The 23,386-nt window shown below is 50.3% G+C and overlaps 1 protein-coding gene across 1 annotated transcript in view; it reads left to right on the forward strand.

Annotated features, from left to right (window-relative positions):
• Positions 1-19,799: 19,799 nt before the first annotated feature.
• The window catches only part of LOC140429852 (uncharacterized), an 85,891-nt gene continuing 82,304 nt past the window's right edge, over positions 19,800-23,386 (forward strand). The window contains exons 1-2 of the mRNA XM_072517339.1: positions 19,800-19,964; positions 21,713-21,817. Coding sequence (XP_072373440.1) covers positions 19,833-19,964; positions 21,713-21,817 — 237 coding nt within the window. The 5' untranslated portion in view covers positions 19,800-19,832. The remainder of the gene's footprint in view (positions 19,965-21,712; positions 21,818-23,386) is intronic.

Genomic DNA, 23,386 nt, shown 5'->3' on the forward strand with positions numbered 1-23,386 from the left:
TCTTTTCATATTATGCCCAGTGGGTCCCCAACTATGTGGACAAAGCCCGCCCACTTATCAAAGCCACCATCTTCTCCCTGACGACTGAGGCCCGCCTGGCCTTCAGCTGCATCAAGGCAGATATTACCAAAGCCGCGATGCGCGCGATGGACGAGTCCATCCCCTTCCAGGTGGAGAGCGACGCGTCAGATGTCGCCCTCGCCGCTACCCTTAACCAGGCAGGCAGGCAAGTAGCCTTTTTTTCCCGTACCCTCAACGCCTCCGAGATTCGGCACTCCTCAGTCGAAAAAGAAGCTCAAGCCATTGTCGAAGCTGTGCGGCATTGTAGGCACTACCTGGTCGGTAGGAGGTTGACCCTCGTCACCGACCAACGGTCGGTAGTCTTCATGTTCAACAATACACAGCGGGGCAATGATAAAATCTTGAGGTGGAGGATCGAACTCTCCACCTATAACTACGATATTGTATATCATCCAGGGAAGCGCAACGAACCCCCAGAAGCCCTGTCCCGCGGCACATGCGCCAGCGTGCAAGGTGACCGACTCCGGGCCATCCACAATGACCTCTGTCACCCGGGGGTCACCCAGCTTCTCCACTTTATCAAGGCCTGCAACCTGCCCTAGTCCACCAAAGAGGTCAGGGCCATGACCAGGGACTGCCAAATCTGCGCGGAGGGTAAGCCACACTTCTATCGACCAGATAAGGCCCACCTGGTGAAGCCACCCTGGCCCTTTGAACGCCTCAGCATCGATGTCAAAGGGACTCTCCGTTCCACTCACCGCAACGCGTATTTTCTTAACGTTGTTGACGAGTACTTCCATTTCCCCTTTGCGATCCCATGCCCCGACATGACCGTGGCCACTGTCATTAAGGCCCTGCATAGTATCATCACCCTGTTTGGTTTCCCCACTTAGGTCCACAGTGACCGAGGCTCCTCGTTTATGAGCAAACGAACTGCGTCAGAACCTGCTCGGTAAGGGCATCGCCTCGAGCAGGACAACCAGTTACAACCCCCGGGGAAACGGACAGGTGGAGAGGAAGAACGCAATGGTATGGAAGACCGTCCTCCTGGCCCTACGGTCTAGAAGTCTCCCAGTTTCCCGCTGGCAGGAGGTCCTCCCCGACGTGCTCCACTCCATTAGGTTACTCCTTTGCACAGCCACGAACGAGACCCCTCATGGCTGCCTATTTGTTTTCCCCAGGAAATCCACCTCCGGGGTCAAGCTTCCATCCTGGCTGACAACACCGGGGCCTGGCCTCCTCTGAAAGCACGTGAGGAGCCATAAGTCTGACCCCAGGTCGAGAGGGTTCAGCCCCTTCATGCCAACCCTCAGTATGCCTACGTGGCGCACCACGACGGCTGACAAGATACAGTCTCACTCCAGGACCTGGCACCCGCCGGTTCCCCTGCGACCATCACCTACTCCCCCCACCCTACACCGAACACCACCCCCGCACCTACATGGCCTACACCCTCCCTCCCCCCATCGCCAATCTACAGGGGTGAAGCTCCAGAAGACACGCTCCCGGAGTCAACACCCATGCCCTCAGCGACGAGCTCAACACCCGTGCCCGCAGCGAAGCCAGAGCTCAGACGATTGCAGCGAACGATCAAGGCGCAGACAGACTCGATCTGTGAGCCCACTTCACCCCCGTTGGACTTCAATTTTTAACAGGGGGTGAATGTGGTGAATGTATTACTGCTATCATTCACCATTGCATTGCATTACATTGTATTGTATTATGTTGGTGTCCTTGTGGGCTCCGCCTATGGCTCCGCCCCCTTGGGGGAGGTATAGAGATCTGCAGCCAGTAGGCGGCTCTCAATGCAGCGCAGTCGCAGGCAGGCACAGTTCTAGCTGAGTAAAACCACTGTTCACTTCAACTCTCCGTCTCGTGTGAATTGATGGTCGCATCATAGTTTTCACAACACTATTTCATCACATTGGGTGGGTTAAGGTGGAGCACAGAACATTCCGGAGCTGTGCATGAAACTGTGCTTGGGTGTGGTTCTCATCAATGTTAATTGATTAGATAGTGGTGAATATTTTATGTGGAATATGCTCCCATGACTACTTCCTCCTTTAAACATTTTTCTTGAAAGCAATTTTTCGCTAGTTGGTGGTGAAGCAGGTTGGAGGCCTGCTGGGAATGTGTCTTTTGGAGTTATGCAAAGTAACAGGTACCATAGAGAAATCCTAAAAGACAACCATTTTGCGACACACAGCTTCAGAATGCTCTAATTTCCACCTTAATCCACTGTGGTAGTCGGTATTAGGAGTATTACGGTACCCTGAATAATGCTGTAAGACCATTGGTGTGGGAGGTACCTGTGACTGCTATTTCATTGGTGAAGTCTGCCTGCTGGTTCAGCCCAGAAAGGCGGAGTACAAGAGCCTGTGTCTCCTCAGCAGCTGCATTCTGTACCTGCGCTGCTGGGGGAAACATCTAGTACAATAAAGCCTTCAATTGTCTCCAATCTCGCTTCAGGAGTTATTGATCGAGCATCAATTTATTGCACTAGATTTAAAAGGATGGAGCTCCGAATCAAGCCAGAGTGTCTGCAACTCAGCCCCCACGCAGCAAACTCAGCGGCAACCTTCAAACATTGGCTGGCGTGCTTCAAAGGGTACCTAAGTCGGCCACGACTGAACCTACGGAGGACCAGAAACTGCAAGTTCTCCACTCGAGGATGAGCCCAGAGATCTACACCCGCATCGAGGATGCGGACAATTTCGAGGCCGCAATGACCCTGCTGAAAGGACACTATATTTGCCCTGTAAACCAGGTCTACGCCCAACATCTGCTCGTGACGAGGAGACAAATCCCCGGGGAATCGGTGGAGGAGTTCTACCGTGCGCTCCTGGTGTTAGGGAGGAACTGTGACTGCCCGCAAGTTTCGGCCATCGACCACACAGAACTTTTGATCCGGGCCGCATTCGTTGCAGGTATGCTGTCCTCCCAAATCTGCCAGCGATTGCTGGAGGAAGAGACACTAGGCCTCAAGGAGGCATGGGCCCTTGCTAGCTCCTTGATGTGGCCTCCCAAAACACCCACGCTTACGTCCCTGACCGCGCGGCAGCCCTTGGGCAGCGTGGAAACCCCCCCGCGGCCAGCTCTGTTGCATCCCCCATCCCCCCACAAGCTTGTGCTGCGAGACTGCCAGGCAACCCCGGGGGGCCCCGCTGCTATTTTTGCGGGCAAGCCAAGCACCCCCGGCAACGCTGCCCGGCCCGCTCATCCCTCTGCAAAGGGTGCGGCAAAAAGGGCCATTTCATGGCAGTTTGCCAGGCCCGGGCGGCCGCCGCGGTCTCTGGGGGTGAACCGGGACCGCCACCACAACTCTCTCCACGAGCCACGTGCGGCCAGCGGGCATCGCCATCTTCCTTCTCCAGGGCCACGTGCGGCCTCCGGGCGCCGCCATCTTGTTGCACGGGGACCACGTGCGACGGATTGGCACCGCCATCTTGTACATCTCCAGCCCTGTGCGACCAGTGGGCGCCACCATCTTGGCTGGACTCTCAGGACCCCGACTCGGATGACCACACACCGCCCAAGGAAAACATCCAAATTTTGCCATGACTTGCCTCGGTGACCCTGGACCAGTCTCGACCCCGAACACTCTTGACTGCGACGACGACCATGCCCATCAACGGGCATAAAACATCCTGCCTGATCGACTCCGGGAGCACAGAGAGCTTCATACACCCCAATGCGGTATGGCGCTGTTCTCTTCCCATCCACCCAGTCAACCAAAAAATTCTCCCTGGCCTCCGGGTCTCACTCGGTAGAGATCAAAGGGTTCTGCGTAGTGAACCTCACGGTCCAGGGAAGGGAGTTTAAAAATTATCGGCTCTACGTCCTTCCTCACCTCTGTGCTGCCACGCTCCTAGGGTTAGACTTCCAATGTAACCTCCAGAGCTTAACTTTTAAATTCTGCACCCTATACCCCCCCTCACTGTCTGCAGCCTCGCGACCCTCAAAGTCGATCCGCCTTCCCTGTTTGCGAACCTCACCCCGGATTGCAAACCCGTCGCCACCAGGAGCAGACGGTACAGTGCCCAGGACCGGACCTTCATTAGGTCGGAAGTCCAGCGGTTACTGAAGGAAGGTTTAATTGAGGCTAGCAACAGTCCCTGGAGAGCTCAAGTAGTGGTTGTAAAGACCGGGGAGAAGCATAGGATGATCAGCGATTATAGTCAGACCATCAACAGGTATACGCAGCTCGATGCGTACCCTCTCCCCCGCATATCTGATCTGGTCAATCAGATTGCACAATACAAGGTATTTTCCACGGTGGACCTCAAATCCGCCTACCACCAGCGACCCATCCGCCCTAGCGACTGCAAATACACTGCATTCGAAGCAGATGGGCGGCTCTACCACTTCCTAAGGGTTCCCTTCGGTGTCACTAATGGAGTCTCGGTCTTCCAACGGTAGATGGACCAAATGGTTGACCGGTACGGTTTGCGGGTCACGTTTCCGTACCTCGATAATGTCACCATCTGCGGCCACGACCAGCAGGACCACGACACCAACCTCCAAAAATGTCTCCCTACCGCAAAAACCCTTAATCTCACAGATAACACGGACAAATGCATGTTCAGCACCAACTTTCTAGCCATTCTCGGCTACGTAGTACATGATGGAGTTATAGGCCCAGATCCCAAACGCATGCGCCCCCTCATGGAGTTCTCCCTCCCCCGCTGCTCCAAGGCCCTGAAACGCTACCTGGGATTTTTTTCGTATAATGCCCAGTGGGTCCCCAACTATGCGGACAAGGCCCGCCCACTAATTCAATCCACAGTTTTTCCCCTGTCAGCAGAGGCTCGCCAGGCCTTCAGCCGCATCAAAGCGGACATCGCAAAGGCCACGATGCACGCAATCGACGGATCCCTCCCCTTCCAAGTCGAGAGCGACGCATCCGACGTAGCTCTGGCGGCCACCCTCAACCAAGCGGGCAGACCCGTGGCCTCCTTCTCACGCACCCTCCATGCTTCAGAAATCCGCCATTCTTCAGTTGAAAAGGAGGCCCAGGTCATAGTAGAAGCTGTGCGGCACTGGAGGCATTACCTGGCCGGCAGGAGATTCACTCTCCTCACTGACCAACGGTCGGTTGCTTTCATGTTTGATAATGCACAGCGGGGCAAGATAAAGAACGATAAGATCTTACGGTGGAGGATCGAGCTCTCCACCTACAACTATGAGATCTTGTATCATCCCGGGAAGCTAAACAAGCCTCCTGATGCCCCCCTCCAGATGGCAGCCATCTACAAGATGCACTGCAACAACTCACCAAGGCTCCTTAAACAGCACCTTCCATACCAACGACCACTACCATTTAGAAGGACAAGGGCAGCAATTGCATGGGAACACCACATAGGAAGTCCTCCTCCAAGTCACAAACAATACTGATTTGGGAGTATATTTTTTTTAATTTAAAGTGCCCAATTCTTTTTTTTTAAATTAAGGGCAATTTAGTATGGCCAATTCACCTATCCTGCACATCCTTTTGGGTTGTGGGAGTGAGACCCACACAGATACGGGGAGAATGTGCAAACTCCACAGGAACAGTGACCTGGGGTCGGGATAGGACCTGGGTCCTCAGCGCCGTGAGGCAGCAGTGCTAACCACTGAACCACCATGCCGCCCAGAACTGTTCCTTCAATGTCACTGAGTCAAAATCCTGGAACTCCCACTCTAACAGCACTGTGGGTGTACCTACACCACATGGGCTGTAGCAGATGGGCTTCTGTTTGTTGCAATTTGATGTGCAAAGATTTACTTTAGCAGCACGGTAGCATAATGGTTAGCACTGTGGCTTCAGAGCGCCAGGGTCCCAGGTTTGATTCCTTGCTGCGTTGCTGTCTGTGCAGAGTCAGCGCGTTCTCCCCGTGTCTGCGTGGGTTTCCTCTGGGTGCTCCAGTTTCCTCCCACAGTCCAAAGATGTGGCTAGATGGGTTGGCCATGCTAAATTGCCCTTAGTGTCAAAAAAAGATTAGGAGGGGTTATTGGGTTAAAGGGATAGGGTGGAAGTGAGGGCTTAAGTGGGTCGGTGCAGATGCGATGGGCCGAATGGCCTCCTTCTGCACTGTATGTTCTATGTTCTACGTGAAGATCAAGAAGGTAGCTCTCCATCACTTTCTCAAGAGCAATTAAGGATGGGCTACAAATGTTGGCCTCCCCAGTGAGGCTTCCATTCCATTAATGAATAAAAAATGTTCCCGTTGCTGAAATGTAATGCAAAAATATTCAAATATGGCTTTAGTTTGAATTAAAGGCACACTCACCTGATGTGTTACAGCCAATGAAATATTTTTGAAGTTTATTTACTGTTGCAATTTAGGAATTGTGGCAGCCATTTCGCACCCAGCACAATCCCACCATCAGCAATGTGATAACCAGATAATCTTTTACTTATATTGGTTGAGGGTATAAATATTTGCCAGGACACTAGGAAGAACATTCCTACTCTCTTTGGAAAGAACAGCTCTGGAATTTTTTATGTCCAGTGAGAAGTCAGACAGGGCCTTGAGTTTAATGTCTCAACCGAAAGACAACACTTCCAACAGTGCAGCACTCCCAGTAGGCAATGGGAGCATGAACCTAGATGTTGTGCTTACGTCTCCAGAGTGGGACTTGAACCCAGATCCTTCTGACTTGAAGAACAAGATCACTAACCTCCTAAGACACAGTGGACAATAACAATGTATAGTTGTCGGGTGGCATGTGGCGCAGTGGTTAGCAATGGGACTATGGCGCTGAGGACCCGGGTTCAAATCACGGTCCGTGTGTAATTTGCACATTCTCCCTGTGTCTGCGTGGGTTTCTCCCCACAGCCCAAAGATATGAAGGTTAGGTGGATTGAATCACAGAATCATAGAATGTACAGTGCAGAAGGAGGCCATTCAGCCCATCGAGTCTGCACCAGCTCTTGGAAAGAGCGCCCTACTATGGCCCACGCCACCACCCTATCGCGCAACCCAGTAACCTCACCTAACCCTTTTGGCCACGCTAAATTGCACCTTAATTGGGAAAAAAATAATTGAGTACTCTAAATTTATATTTTTAAAAGTGTATAGTTGTAACGTATCGTACACCCAAACTAACACTTTGCTTTTTTCATTTCAGGAGAAGAAAGTCTTCCTATTTCTCCCTCTCCTAAATAATGTCACTACTCGCAAAGACCCTCAAGTATCTGCATTAATGAAACTGCTGGGGATGACAGCACTACAATGGCATTTAGCTACACTTGTACTTCATTGTATCGTTTGAAATCCTGATATATTTTGATACAAATCTGTAAAACAAAGCTGTATATTTTCATACTCAAAATGTTTTTTTAAAAGAAATACTGTATAATGTTATGGGGGCATCTTTGACAAATCATAGATTTGCATTTTTACACATTCAGCGGCATTGATTAATCTAAAGGTCAAATGGATTAACTTTAGGAAGTTGTAAAATTTTCATTCATGATTTGTAATTTTTTTTTTTTAAAGACAGATGTGTTTTGCCCCAGTCCAGCCTTGGTGACAGCAAGTAGCACTCACTCACTTACTGATAGGCAAAAAGGTTTTTGTTACTCAAGCTGATTGAGGAGGACGTGAGAGTCAAGATAATTTAAAAACACGCTCCACCAAAATGCTCCATACTCGCTCCATTTGATTTGATATCAAGGAACTCCAGACCATAGAGATAACTTTGCAAGTAGCTAATTTTAATTTTACATAATGTGTATATATAGATTCAGTAAGCGAACTGCAGAGACCAGCTTCAATCAGCCATTTGTCCAATCTGGGACCAGTAAACCATTCCCATCTGTTATGGGTCATTTTACTTTTCTGTCTCTTTAGTTTATGCATTATATTTAAACTGTTGCTTCAATTAATCTTATTTTTATTTTTTTTACTTTAGTTTTTCCAATTAAATGGCAATTTAGCTTGGCCAACATACCTATCCTGCACATCTTTGGGTTGTGGGGGTCAGACCCATGCAGATACAAGGTACAGATGTGCAAACATGGACAGTAACCTGGGGTCAGGATCCTCGGTGGCATGAGGCAGCAGTGCTAACCACTGGGCAACCCATGCTTCATTGATTTTGATCACTTTGGATAATCTGTGTCTCCAGGATCACCCCCTACAGCACTCTGACTACAGATGGTGAAAATACCTTTCTGAGCCCACTTCCAACACCAATCTACATCAGGTGGATGCCCATCAAGGGAAGTTTTAGCCTCACAGTCTACAATTGACTGTGCTGCCACCAAAGCAGCAAAGTGTGATGCAAGGCCTCCATGGGCAGTGCCCTCTGGCGGGGCCATATTTTTCCCAAGGACACTGCAGGCTGCCTACACCATGTAAGATGATGCCACATAGGCTGGAAACAGAAACCCTCCCCTATTCAAACTCCTTAGCCGGCCTGGCAATGGGAAACAAAACACTCGGTTTGATTTCCAGTGATGTGTGCTTCCTATTGGCAGGATAAAGTTTCCCTTATTAGTGAGAAGACACAATTGACTGTGGGAATTGATGGTTCAGATTCCCTAAAATCCAACAAGGCGTAACACATATCAATGCCGAACAAAAATCACACTAGTTAAGGGACTTCCGGTTGCGGCGATGCACTGCTAAGCCGCACGTTTCGGCACCTCCCATTCCAACGGACTTTTGGGCTCTTATCGGGAGCCCCAACGGAATTTTTTTTCGACCCAACCCAGTGTGAGGTGACGAAGGAAGGAGTCCCCCCAGGTGTGGATGGAAAGGAGCGGCGGTAGTGGCCAGATTGCGGAGGATCCTTTGGAGCAGCGGCAGAGAAGAGAAGGGAGAAGCAAGATGGCGGCCGATGGAGCCCAGATGGTATGGGGCCCGGAGCAGCAGGAGTTTCTCCGACGATGTGTGGAGGAGCTCAAGAAAGAGGTGCTGGCGCCGATGTTACTGGCAATCGAGGGACTGAAAGAAACACAAAAGGTCCAGGCGATGGAGCTCCGTGGAGTGAAGGCAAAGGCAGCCGAGAATGAAGATGAGATACAGGGCCTGGTGGTAAAAACGGAGACACGCGAGGCACTACATAAGAGGTGCATAGAAAGGCTGGAAGCCCTGGAGAACAGCTCGAGGAGGAAAAACCTACGGATTTTAGGTCTCCCCGAAGGAATGGAGGGAGCGGATGCTGGGGAGTATGTGAGCACGATGCTCCATACACTAATGGGAGCTGAGGCCCCAACGGGCCCCCTGGAAGTGGAGGGAGTGTACCAGGTCCTCGTGAGAAGACCAAAGGCAGGGGAAACACCAAGAGCAATAGTGGTGAAGTTCCATCGCTACAGGGACAGAGAGATGGTCCTGAGCTGGGCCAAGAAGGCACGGAGTAGCAAATGGGAGAATGCGGTGATACGTGTGTATCAAGACTGGAGTGCGGAGGTGGCGAGAAGGAGGGCGAGTTTCAACCGGGCCAAGGCGGTGCTCCATAGGAAGAAAGTTAAATTTGGGATGCTGCAGCCGGCGCGACTGTGGGTCACGCATCAGGGCAAACACCATTACTTCGTGACGGCGGAGGAGGCATGGACATTCATCCAAGAAGAGAAACTGGACTAGATTTGAGAATTTGATGTTTGGAGAGAAGCAGCGAGGTGGTGGTACAGAAATGTAAAGTGGAGAAAGGGGAGGGCTACTGTATAACAATGTTGGACGGGGAATTTTTCTCCCCCCAATGGGGGGGACACGAAGAAATGTGGGTGCCGGTGGCAATATGGGGGGAGTAATCAAGCTAGAGGGGGATCTAGCGGGGGTGGAGGGGGGGGGATTAACTGGGTTGCTGCTGCTGAGTGCAAGGGGGAGCTGGTAAGAGATGAGGTGATCGGGCGGGAGGGCGCTGCCTGGGGGACAGACGGGTGCGTGGGACCTGGATGAGGAGATGGCCTAAAAAAGGGGATGGCTAGTCGACGAGGGGGGGGGTGGTGAATGGCCCCCCAATGCGGCTGATCACGTGGAATGTGAGAGGTTTAAATGGGCCGATTAAGAGGGCAAGGGTGTTTGCGCACTTAAAGAGACTGAAGGTGGACGTAGTCATGCTCCAGGAGACGCATCTGAAGTTGGCAGATCAGGTTAGACTAAGGAAAGGATGGGTGGGACAGGTATTCCACTCAGGGTTGAACGCAAAAAACAGAGGGGTGGCAATATTGGTGGGGAAGCGTGTATCATTTGAGGCTAAGAATATAGTGGTGGATAGTGGGGGCAGATATGTGATGGCGAGTGGCAGACTGTAGGGCGAGGCGGTTGTGCTGGTGAATGTATATGCCCCGAATTGGGATGACGCGGGATTCATGAAGCGAATGCTGGGACGTATCCCGGACCTGGAGGTGGGAAACTTGATAAGGGGGGGGACTTTAACACAGTGCTGGATCCAGGGCTAGACCGGTCCAGATCCAGGACCGGGAGAAGGCCGGCAGCGGCCAAGGTGCTTAAGGGATTTATGGAACAAATGGGGGGAGTGGATCCATGGAGATTCGCCAGACCGATGGGTAAAGAGTTCTCCTTTTTCTCCCATGTCCACAAGGTATACTCCCGGATAGACTTTTTCGTTTTGGGAAGGGCGCTGATCCCGAAGGTGGCAGGAACGGAGTACTCGGCCATAGACGTTTCAGATCACGCCCCGCATTGGGTGGATTTGCAACTAGGAGAGGAAAGGGAGCAGCGCCCACTCTGGCGATTAGATATGGGACTACTGGCGGATGAGGGGGTCTGCGGAAGGGTGAGGGGATGTATTGAGCGATACCTGGAGGTCAATGACGATGGGGAGGTTCAGGTGGGGTGGTATGTGAAGCGCTGAAGGCGGTGGTTAGAGGAGAGCTGATCTCCATCAGAGCCCACAAGGGGAAACAAGAGGGCAAAGAAAGAGAGAGATTAGTGGGGGAAATTTTGAGGGTGGATAAAAAATATGCGGAGGCCCCAGACGAAGGGCTATACAGGGAAAGATGAAGACTGCAGACGGAGTTTGACCTGCTGATTACGGGAAAGACAGAGGCACAGTGGAGGAAGGCACAGGGGATACAGTATGAATATGGGGAAAAGGCGAGCCGGCTGCTGGCCCAACAACTTCAGAAGAGGGGGGCGGTGAGGGAGATCGGGGGAGTTAGGGACGAAACGGGAAATATGGAGCAGAGAGCAGGGAAAGTGAACGAGGTGTTCAAGACATTCTATGAGAGGCTGTACAAGTCCCAACCCCCGGGGGAAAAGAAGGAATGCTACACTTTCTGGACCAGCTAAGGTTCCCGAGGGTGGAGGGGCAGGAGGTGGCAGGTCTGGGGGCACTAATCGAGCTGAATGAGGTGATTAAAGGACTAGGGAACATGCAGACAGGGAAGGCCCCTGGACCAGATGGGTTTCCGGTGGAATTTTACAGGAAGTATATGGACCTGTTGGCCCTGCTTTTGGCGAGAACCTTTAATGAGGCTAAGGAAAGGGGGATGCTACTCCCAACAATGTCGGAGGCGACGATATCGCTAATCCTGAAACGAGATAAAGACCCGCTGCAGTGCGGGTCATACAGGCCCATCTCCCTCCTAAATTTAGACGCCAAACTGCTGGCCAAAGTGATGGCGACAAGGATAGAGGATTGTGTCCCAGGGGTGGTGCATGACGATCAGACAGGGTTTGTAAAGGGGAGACAATTGAATGCTAATGTACGAAGGTTGCTGGGGGTGATGATGATTCCCCCACCGGAAGGGGAGGCAGAGATAGTGGTGGCGATGGATGCAGAGAAGGCATTCAATAGGGTGGAGTGGGACTATCTGTGGGAGGTGCTGAAGAGGTTTGGGTTCGGTGAGGGGTTTATTAGATGGGTCAGACTCTTATATGGGGCCCCGATGGCAAGCGTCGTTACAAACAGGCAAAGATCGGGATACTTTCGACTACATAGGGGTACAAGACAAGGGTGCCCCCTGTCCCCGTTACTGTTCGCGTTGGCAATTGAACCATTGGCCATAGCGCTGAGGGATTCTAAGAAGTGGAGGGGGGTGCTTAGAGGGGGAGAGGGACACCGAGTGTCGCTATACGCAGATGATCTACTGCTATATGTGGCGGACCCGGTAGAGGGGATGCCAGAGGTAATGCAGATACTTAGGGAGTTTGGAGAGTTCTCGGGATACAAACTAAATATGGGGAAGAGTGAGCTTTTTGTGATGCACCCCAGGGAACAGGGCAGGGAGATAGATGCTCTGCCGCTGAGGAGAGTGGTAAGGAATTTTCGATACCTGGGGATTCAGGTGGCCAGGAACTGGGGAACCCTGCATAGACTTAACCTGACGCGACTGGTGGAGCAGATGGAGGAGGACTTTAAGAGGTGGGATATGGTGCCGCTGTCATTGGCGGGCAGAGTGCAGGTGGTTAAAATGGTGGTCCTCCCGAGGTTTCTTTTCGTGTTTCAGTGCCTCCCCATCCTGATCACAAAGGCCTTTTTCAAAAAAATAGACAGGGGTATTATGAGCTTTGTGTGGGCGGGAAAGACCCCGAGGGTAAAGAGGGGGTTCCTGCAGCGCAGTAGGCACAGAAGGGGACTGGCACTGCCGAGTCTGAGCGATTACTACTGGGCCGCCAATGTGTCGATGGTCTGTAAGTGGATGAGGGAAGAAGAAGGTGCGGCGTGGAAAAAGCTAGAGATGGCGTCCTGTAAGGGAACGAGCCTAAAAGCGCTGGTGATGGCGCCGCTGCCGTTCTCCCCGAAAAGGTACACCATAAACCCAGTGGTGGTGGCGACCTTGAAGATCTGGGGGCAGTGGAGGCGACACAGGGGAGTGACGGGTGCCTCGGTGTGGTCCCCGATAAGGAATAACCACAGGTTCGTCCCGGGGAGGATAGATGGGGGATTCCAGGGTTGGCAGCGAGCAGGAATTAGGAAGCTGAGGGACCTGTTTATAGACGGGACGTTTGCAAGCCTGGGCGCGCTAGAAGAAAAATATAAGTTGCCACCAGGGAATGCCTTCCGATACATGCAAGTGAGGGCATTTACGAGGCAACAGGTGAGGGACTTTCCGCAGCTCCCGACGCAAGGGATCCAAGATAGAGTGATTTCGGGGACATGGGTTGGAGAAGGCAAAGTGTCCGAAATATACCGGGAGATGAGGGACGAGGGGGAGGCGATGATAGAGGAGCTGAAGGGAAAATGGGAAGAAGAGCTGGGGGAAGAGATTGAGGAGGGGCTATGGGCAGATGCCCTACGTAGGGTAAACTCCTCGTCCTCATGTGCCAGGCTAAGCCTGAATCAATTTAAGGTTCTACATAGAGCACATATGGCGGGAGCAAGACTGAACAGGTTTTTCGGGGTGGAGGACAGGTGTGGGAGGTGCTCGGGAAGCTCGGCGAACCACACACACATGTTCTGGTCGTGTCCGGCACTGCACGAGTTCTGGGAGGGTGTGGCAAGAGTGATTTCAAAGGTGGTGGGGGTCCGGATCAAACCAGGCTGGGGGTTAGCTATATTTGGGGTTGCAGAAGAACCGGGAGTGCAGGAGGCGAAAGAGGCCGACATTCTGGCCTTTGCGTCCCTAGTAGTCCGGCGAAGGATTCTACTTATGTGGAAGGAAGCGAAGCCCCCGGGCGTGGAGGCCTGGATAAACGACATGGCAGTGTTCATAAGATTGGAACGAATAAAATTTGCGTTGAGAGGATCGGCTCAGGGGTTCACCAGGCGGTGGCAACCGTTCCTTGACTATCTCGCGGAACGATAATGAAAAGACAGAAAGGACAGCAGCAGCAACCCAGGGGGGAGGGGGTGAAGGGGGGGAGCACTATTTCGTGTTTTTGTTTTTGCTATTTGTTGCTATTTGTTTTTTGTTTTTTCTTTTCTAGTTTGCTGTTAGCTCACTATATTATTTAAATAATGTTTAATGTATATTCCTTTGTTGAGTTGTAAAAACGGAAAAAAAATTTTGTTTGAAAAATTTCAATAAAATATATATATTTTTTAAAATTCACACTAGTTTAAGGCCTTGTGCCATTGGTCTTATTAAGATTCACCGTTTATTATCTACCATCACTTTGATTTTCACAAACCTATTTTGACACAATAGGGCCACTTAAGAAAGATTTAATTCATATTGTGCTGAGGCTGCATGACTCAGCTAAAGTTACACTTTTTTAAAACTCACTCAATGGCGATGTACTGTCAATTATGTCAGGATGTGACAGAGGGGAACTTGCAGACACTGGTCTTCCATGTACCTCAGGCCTCTTTCTTCTCAGAGACCTTGCAGGTTCGGACTGTTGAGGCTTGGAGAGTTGTGTTAACGGTCACATCCTGTCACATAAATCAGTGAACAAATGCCAACCAGATAGGCCAGGAATAAGGATTAAGAATAGAAATTGAGGAGCTTCAAAAATACCTCAATAAAATGTTGATTAAAAAAAAAGAAATTAAGGAGCTTGTTACCAAGGCAATTTTTTGGGGGTCGAAACTCACCAACTTCATAATCTTCTTACTCGCTTGGGGGAAACTATTGAGTCGCACTAGTTTTTTTTCCAAAAAATATACTTTATTCATAAAATCTATCATAAACATTACAGAACATTTTGAACTGTGTTAAGTGTACATTTCCATCAGAGTTACACATTCCCTTGACTTTCTTCCATTCAATTTTGATAACATTACACACATATCGCTCTTTACGTTACAATTCCTTCTTACTGCAGCTTTCTCACACCAATAATCACACAATAAAACCAACTTCCTGTTCTTCACAACACTCAACCCGGTTTGTGCTCCTCTTCTCAGTATAACTTGCAGAGATCCTGAACTGCTGGCGTTGTTTTATGGATCAGCAGACAGAGGAGTTAAAACACCAGACAGAATGGTCTTGTTATATATATATATATGTTATTGTAAATAAATGTTATTACTTTGTATCCTTAAAACTCGTGCTGGATTCTTCGTGGCCCTCACAAAACTGGCGACGAAGGTTAAAGTGAATAGCTGTCTACACTGCTGAAGCCACCTCCCTGGATTTTTGTTGGATACAGGTTGGAAGTTGTTTTCTATTATACCATGCCTCTGTATGGACGTTTGGATGTTTTTGATGCTGCGCTGGAAAGCTGGAACCAGTACACACAACGGATGCGTTACTATTTCCGGGCAAACAATATCACCGAAAACGAGCGCCAGGTGGTCATACTGCTCACCGCCTGCGGCCCGCGTACGTTTGGGGTGATTAGGAGCATTACATACCCAGCTGCGCCGGACACCAAAACGTTTGATGAACTTGTGAATATAGTGGGACAACATTTTAACCCAACCCCGTCCACGATAGTCCAGCGTTACTGGTTTAATACCGCTGAGAGTGACAAAACACAATTTTCTTTACCCGTCAGTCTGGCCTCAATAAAAGTCGAGATGGATTTGCAGGTACAGCATTAGTTATTTTATTTGACTTGCAAGCCTGACTCAGTTCACAGCGGTACAAAACACATCTTGCTTTCTGTACCTCCGGAATCGAGTGAGTCTGTAGGACAAAGGAATCTCTACTGATACATTCAAATGGCATCAAGTTTCACATACATGATTCCCATAGGTCATCCTATACCCCTCCTGACCTGGCCATACATCCTAATTGGCTCACTTCCAATCCCTTCCTCTGGCCCCCTATTACCCAGCATCCTTTTCCCCTCCGTAGCTGGACACACCTCCTCCTTGCTTTGCCATGCGTTCTGAAATCCTTTGTCTGCGAACTCACCAAAATGAGACTGGCCTATCTCTACATTACAGTAACTAATATCTCTAAAACAATTATTTTATATCACATTTGTCAAGAGGACCCCTGGAGAATCCCTTGCCAATTTTCTATCCAGGCTACACAGGATTGCGGAGTACTGTGACTATGGTGAGACCTTGTCAGAAATGTTACGCGACCGTTTGGTTTGCGGTATTAACAATACAGCCACCCAGAGAAAGTTGTTAGCTGAGCCAACATTGACTTTTCAACAGGCCATTCAAATAGTATTGACCCGAGAGAGCGCAGAACGAGGAGTGCAGGAGCTACAGGGAATGGAAGTGCATGCCTTGGGGCGCAACCCCTTCCGTCCGAAAACGTCCCCCCGCATTCCTGCGGTACCTTGGGCGAGGCAACGCCCGGACCGACGCCAGTGGCCGTCGGACATTCCTCCCCGAAGGGAGCCTTCTCCAGAACCAATGGATGAGGAGCCATGTCCGTGTCAGACTTGTAGGCGCCGACCCCGTCGCGGACAGCGGTCCTGAGGGCGCCAGAGGCTCCGTCGTTCCGACCAAAACTGGGACCAGCCCAGGGGCCGTAACTGGGACCAGCCCAGGGGCCGTACCTTCCATGTGGATGAACCTGCGGCGACTACTCCTGAGGAGGTGGAGACGGAGGACGACTGCCTGCAGCTGCATTGTGTGGCAGCTCCCCGTGTGGCCCCCATTAAGGTGACAGTACGGGTCAATGGCCACCCGCTTGAGATGGAGTTGGATACTGGCGCAGCAGTCTCTGTGATCGCCCAGAGGACATTCGACCGCATCAAGCAGGGTATACAGACCCTTACATTAACCGACTCACAGGCCAGGTTGGTCACCTACATGGGGGAACCACTGGCCATTGCAGGAACTACAATGACCCCTGTTGTTTATGGACGCCAGGAGGGGCGTTTCCCACTTATCGTGGTGCGCGGCCATGGGCCCAGCCTGTTGGGTCGGGACTGGTTGCGCCATTTGCGGTTGCAATGGCAGCACATCCTCCAAACAGTTTATGAAGGGTTGACTAGGACGATACCCAGATGTATTCCAGCCTGGTTTGGGGAAAATAAAAGGGGCCGTAGCCCGTATCCAAGTCGAACCAGGAGCCACTCCGCGCTATTTCCGGGGGCGCCCAGTGCCTTACGCCTTGCTCGAGAAGGTAGAAGGGGAGCTCACTCGTTTGGAGAGTTTGGATATTATCAGGCCCGTCCGTTTTGCTGACTGGGCAGCACCAATTGTACCTGTAATGAAGCCAGATGCCACAGTTCGCTTGTGTGGCGACTATAAACTTACAGTGAATACGGTTTCCCGACTCGACCGATATCCAATGCCTCGCATAGAGGATCTCTACGCGAAACTTGCAGGTGGACTCTCGTTCACAAAATTAGATATGAGTCACGCTTACCTGCAGTTGGAGCTGGACCCTGCCTCCCGACCATATGTAATGATTAATACACACCGGGGCCTGTATGAATATACACGGTTGCCCTTTGGAGTATCCTCTGCCTGCGCAATTTTTCAACGTGTTATGGAGGGCATTTTGAGAGGTTTACCACGTGTCGCTGTCTACTTAGATGATGTTTTGATTACAGGGACGTCGGAGCAGGAACATTTCGAAAATCTGGAGGCTGTCCTTAGACGCTTTTCGGAGGCTGGAGTCCGTTTACGTCGCACAAAGTGCGTATTTCAGGCAAAGGAAGTAGTCTACCTAGGTAATCGGGTGGACCGCGAAGGTCTGCACCCCGTCGCAGAGAAGGTGCGTGCAATTCAACATGCCCCCGCCCCGACTGACACTTCGCATCTTCGTTCTTTTCTCGGTCTCGTAACCTATTACGGGAAGTTCCTCCCCAATCTGGCAACTACGCTGGCCCCTTTGCACCTTCTGCTAAAGAAAAATCACACCTGGGTTGGGGTCAGCCGCAAGAAACCGCTTTCCGGCGGGTAAAGCAACAATTGTCGTCGTCTGGATTACTAACCCACTATGATCCTGGAAAGCCTTTGCTCGTCACATGTGATGCATCCCCGAATGGTATTGGGGCCGTCCTGTCCCACAAGATGGAGAACAGGGCCAAACGACCGATAGCTTTTGCCTCCCGCACATTGACTGCAGCGGAGAAAAAGTACGCGCAGATCGAGAAGGAAGGCCTGGCAGTAGTTTTTGCGATGAAACGCCTCCACCAGTACGTGTACGGCCGCCATTTCACTATCGTGACTGATCATAAGCCCCTGCTGGGACTTTTCAGAGAGGATAAGCCAATACCGCCCATTGCTTCTGCACGGATCCAGCGCTGGGCTTTGTTGCTTGCTGCATACGAGTATTCTCTGGAGGACAAACCAGGTACGCAGATAGCAAATGCCGACGCACTGAGCCGATTGCCTTTATCGACCGGCCCCATGTCGACCCCCACGACCGGTGAGGTGGTTGCAACCCTAAATATTATGGACACCTTGCCTGTCACGGCATCACAGATCCGTGAGTGGACCCAGACGGAGCCAGTCCTGTCAAAGGTTCGGCACATAGTCCTGTATGGTGGGCAGCATAGACAACTCCCAGGCGAGTTGTGGACATTTTCCTCCAAGCTGTCAGAATTCAGCGTGGAAGACGGCATCCTCTTGTGGGGGACGCATGTGATTGTCCCGGAAAAAGGCCAGGAGCTGATACTATCAGACTTGCACAATGGGCATCCAGGCGTGACCAAAATGAAAATGTTGGCCCGGAGTTATGTCTGGTGGCCAGGCCTCGACACCGAGATTGAGAAGGTGGCCCAAAACTGCTCCATTTGCAAGGAGCATCAGAAGCTTCCGCCGGCCGCGCCCCTACATCACTGGGAATGGCCAGGGCGGCCTTGGGCACGCTTGCATGCAGATTTCGCAGGCCCTTTTCAAGGATCCATGTTCCTTCTACTAATTGACGCCCAGTCCAAATGGCTAGAGGTGCATAAGATGCAGGGGACAACGTCCTGCGCAACAATTGAAAAGATGCGTTTATCGTTTAGTACGCATGGCCTCCCCGAGGTGCTGGTCACGGATAACGGCACTCCATTCACGAGTGAGGAGTTTGCGAGGTGCACGAAGATGAACGGCATCCACCATATCCGCACTGCCCCTTACCACCCGGCTTCAAATGGGTTGGCAGAGTGCAAATATTCAAAAGAGGCCTAAAGAAGCAGTCTTCCGGATCAATGGACACGAGACTGGCTCGCTTTTTGTTTACGTACAGGACCACCCCCCCATGCAGTGACTGGGGTAGCTCCCGCAGAACTCCTAATGGGCCGGAGACTTCGCACCCGCCTTAGTATGGTTTTGCTGGATATTGGCGCAAAAGTACGCCGCACGCAAGAACGGCAGGGACAGGGATTTTCTCGGCATCGGCCGATTCGGCAGTTTGCGCCCGGTGACCCAGTGTTCGTTCGGAATTTTGCTGGTGGTGCCCAATGGGTTCCTGGTGTAACCTTTCGCCAAACGGGCCCTATATCTTACCAGGTACAAGCCCAGGGTCGTCTCCAGCGCAAACATGTAGACCATGTTCGGTCCAGAAGACTATCCCCTCAAAAGATTCCCCGCCCCGGGAGCTCATTTCTACAGCCGCAGAGACCAGAGACAAGGGAAGGTAGTCCTCACAATCTTCCACTGGTGCCTCACTCGAAGCCTGCGCAGGTCATTACGGAACTGAATGGAGATAGAGACGCTGACATGACGGAGGCAGCAGACTTTGACTCCGAGATGGAGACACAGGATGCATCAGAGGGGGAATCCTTGGGTCCACGGGCCGTGGATATACAACCGTTGCGCCGTTCATCACGGAAGCGCCGGTCTCCGTCTCGTTACACGCCGCCTGATCCAGCGCCGCGTGCAAATGGTGTCCGGCCTGCGGCCAAACGAGTCCGACGCCCTCCTTCGCCAGGGTCTTCGGTGGATTCCTTGGACTTTGGGGGGGAGGGATGTTATAACCTGCCTACTTACCATTGGCTGGGGACTAATGACAATCCCACAATCCTGTGGGTGTATGAGCTTCCCCAATGAGGGGGGCGGAGAAACCATGAGTAAACTCCTAATATAAATAAAGCTGGCCAGTTGAGGAACCAGCAGGAAGGAGGATGCAGCAAGGGAAGTTACTGCGACTGTTATATATATATGTTATTGTAAATAAATGTTATTACTTTGTATCCTTAAAACTCGAGCTGGATTCTTCGTGGCCCTCACAAGAAGTCTGCTTTATCAAAAATGTGGTAAGCTTGGAGCCAATTATTCCTTCTCAAATTATTATTTTGTGTGTGGGATTTCACCATGTTTGTTTCTGTAAATCTTCACTTGCTGATTCATGAGCAATCTGCTTTGTCATGCTGATAAAGCGAGTCCAAGTGTACGATCCCGAAACCCTTTAAAGCGGCCACTTTAATTGTAGGCGTTTCGCCCAATTGTTAAAGTAATGAGAATAGTTTGTCTGAATCTACTGATCAGTAACGGGGAAATGCCACTGAAATTGACCTCGGAATCAGCGTGCCCAGTCGGCAGGCAGTGCGTTCAACAAAGATCTCTTTCCAAACCTCAAGCCTTTTTACACGTGAACATCTGATCATGACGTTCGGCTGTTTAACTCTCGTTTGATTTCAAACATCTTGGTGACCCCCTCATCCACCCACCCAAAAAACTGTTCCTGAGACCCTGAGCAGGAATAATTAATTCTGCAACGGCCTCAACAATGAGTTTAAACTCCGTTCAGAAAGCTATAACTTTGTTTAATGGACTGAAATGCTGGAAGATGATTTTACTAATTCCACAAATATAGGCCAGGGAGGGTGACCGGGGTCGGGGTGGGGACATAAAGAGGCGGGAGGTTTGCTGGAACATTGATCAGAGACACCGCTGTCCAGAATCCGTCTTGTTAAAACCTCCAAAACAAGTCATGAATGTTCGAGTGGGGAAAAGCTCTCGCGCTGCCACTTAAATTTGAGCTGCCCTCTAATCCTAACCTCAAATTGAATTTGCAGGTTATTATATCTTGAGGGCAAACTGGGAACAAATAGTTTAGCTGCAATTCCCAGTGCTTCGTTTTTTAATAAGTGCATAACAATTGCAATTCCTAGTTGGTTATTAAGAGACACTGACTCCAGTGAGGAGGTGAACATTTTTCTTTGCAATGATGTTGATTGTTTAGAGCAGGAAAAATGCTGCCTTTTTCCCACATGAGTGGGTCCTTTTTATAAGGTTAAAGCGGCGCCTTGTGAAGGTCTCTCTGGAATTATTGTTAATCTAGTCCAATAATTTTTTAATGGTATTTCTGGCTGCGACTCAGAACCTTTTTTACATACTGGTAATTTGGAAAACAAAGCAAGTTTATTTCCATATATAAACAAATTACTGCGGATGCTGGAATCTGAAACCAAAAGAGAAAATGCTGGAAAATTTCAGCAGGTCTGGCAGGGAGAGAAAAAAGCTAATGTTTCGAGTCCAGATGACCCTTTTTTGTCAAAGTTTATTTCAGTTTCACGTATTAACTTTTTCTACTTCTCTACAACTTCCGACTCTTGTGAAGTGAGTCATTGCAAACAAATGCCCGTTGATTTGTACAGCCTACTTCTTACATGTTTTGGTATCTTCATGCTGCAATGCTGACTGGGAAAAGGGTTGTGGCTAAGGGTGGATTTGGGTGTGGGTGAGCTAGTATGTTCTGCCCACTTGTGGTGTTCCTAGAGACGGAATGGAGTCTGGTCTTGGGCTGTTCAGCTGGGAAAACTTGTCTCTTTTTTTTTATTTTTACCACTGGAGACTGACTTTCTAAGGGCTGCTGAAACCCTGAGGAGACCTGGTTATAGAGACCTGACCTGTAGGCTGGGGAGAAGCTTTATATACAGGCCATCCCCTCAATAATACTACACCAGACTCCAATTCTCTCCTTTTACAGAGAGAAACTGTGTATTTTAATCTAATTAATGACATGACATTTTAATGAGTAAAATATTTTCTAATTTTTCAGGAAGATTTTGAGGCTAAGCTGAAGCAGGCTGGAGGCCAGTTAGTTGTGCTTGACTTTTTCGCCGAATGGTGTGGACTTTGTAAAACTATCGCACCAAAATTTGAGGTGAGTACTTGGTAAGTGATCTTTGCCGCAAATGTGATCCACCCCAAATATCAGTTCCTGAATGATCACTCTGCTTCATCTGACCATTTTGTCCACAGTCTTCTAGCAGTCCAGGATTGACTCCAAACAGCCTTGCAATTTTGTAGCCCCTATAGACTTAAAATAGTTGCCAAGATATTTTGACCGCACAGCTGCTTTGTGTTTTAGATGTTTTCAAGGCATTTTTGAGGCAAATAAGAATGGGATACATAAAGGTTAAGTTTGAAGAATGGGATGAAAGAGGGTTAATGTCTGGTAAATAAAATACTGGGCAGAAGCCGGGCAAGGGATCATCGTCGGACTCAAAAGTTCCTCGTGCCTCTGCAAAGGGGCAAATGGCGGAGGCTCACTTCCAACGGTTACAGGGCAGCAAGGTGGTGCAGTGGTTAGCACTGTTGCCTCCCGGCACCAAGAGGACCCGGGCTCGATCCTGGGCCTGGGTCATTGCCCGTGTGGAATTTGCACATTCTCCTAAGTCTGCGTAGGTCTCACCTGCACAACCCAAAGATTGTGCAGGGTAGGTGGATCGGCCACACTAAAATGTCCCTTAATTGGGGCAAAAGAAGAACTCTGCACTTTAAATTTCTTTTCTTAAATAAAAAAAATTTCCGGTGGCGTCCATGGCGTACGTGGTCACGTATTTGGTGGTTCCCACACGAGGTAGCACTTTTTGGCCCCGAACACCCACTTAAGCAGACAAACGATGCAGGAAAAAGCAACGGAAGTGACAGATGTGAGACACTCTCCACCGGGGCATGTCTGCTTCTTACCGGACCAAGAAGTATGGGGGGGGTGGGGGAAGCAGCAACAAACAGACTAGGTGATCTTCCAAGTGTAGCTGAAAGCGCGATGGTGTCAGGCTCCTAGACAGCACTTCTGGCACAGTGGTCGACGGACCAATTGGTCAAATTTTTAATGCAATAATTTCGGAAACGGAGGATTGAAACATCGGAAGATCTTGCCAGGGTAACTGACCTGATACAGGGGGCAGTTGAAAGGATGTAACAAAGGCTGGAAACCCAATGAGCATGGCTTCAAGGAGTCTGTGGCTGACCAAGAGGATCAGCTGGTCTTGTTGCAGGTGGAGATCACCTTTGGTAGTGGAGTCAGAAGAAGCTATCCGAGGAGGTAGAGAACTGCCGGGAGGGATCGAGGGTTGCAGGCCACTGATACGTTGCGTGTATACTGAAAAGCTTAATGGGGGAGAAGGCCTATGATTTCTCTCCCCACCCCCCCCCCCCCCCCCAACCACCACCACTGAGGTGGACCGAGTGCACAAAGCACTGTGGAAGAGGCCAATGAGCAGCCGAGAGCAATGGTGGTATGTCTACGCAGATTCCTGGATAAGAAAATTCTGCGTTGTGCGAGGCAGACAAAAGAGCACCTGGGAGTGGAATGTGGTCCAAGTCCAGCCAAATTGGGGCACAAACATGGAAAAGTGAAGGGGCAGATTTAACGGGGTCAAGGCGGCTCTAGACAAGGAAGGCATGAAATCAAGGGGAATTTTATTCAACTCTACTGTGGATCATG

The sequence above is a fragment of the Scyliorhinus torazame genome, chromosome 9 (genome assembly GCF_047496885.1).
Source record: "Scyliorhinus torazame isolate Kashiwa2021f chromosome 9, sScyTor2.1, whole genome shotgun sequence".
In the NCBI taxonomy this organism is placed as follows: Eukaryota; Metazoa; Chordata; class Chondrichthyes; order Carcharhiniformes; family Scyliorhinidae; genus Scyliorhinus; species Scyliorhinus torazame.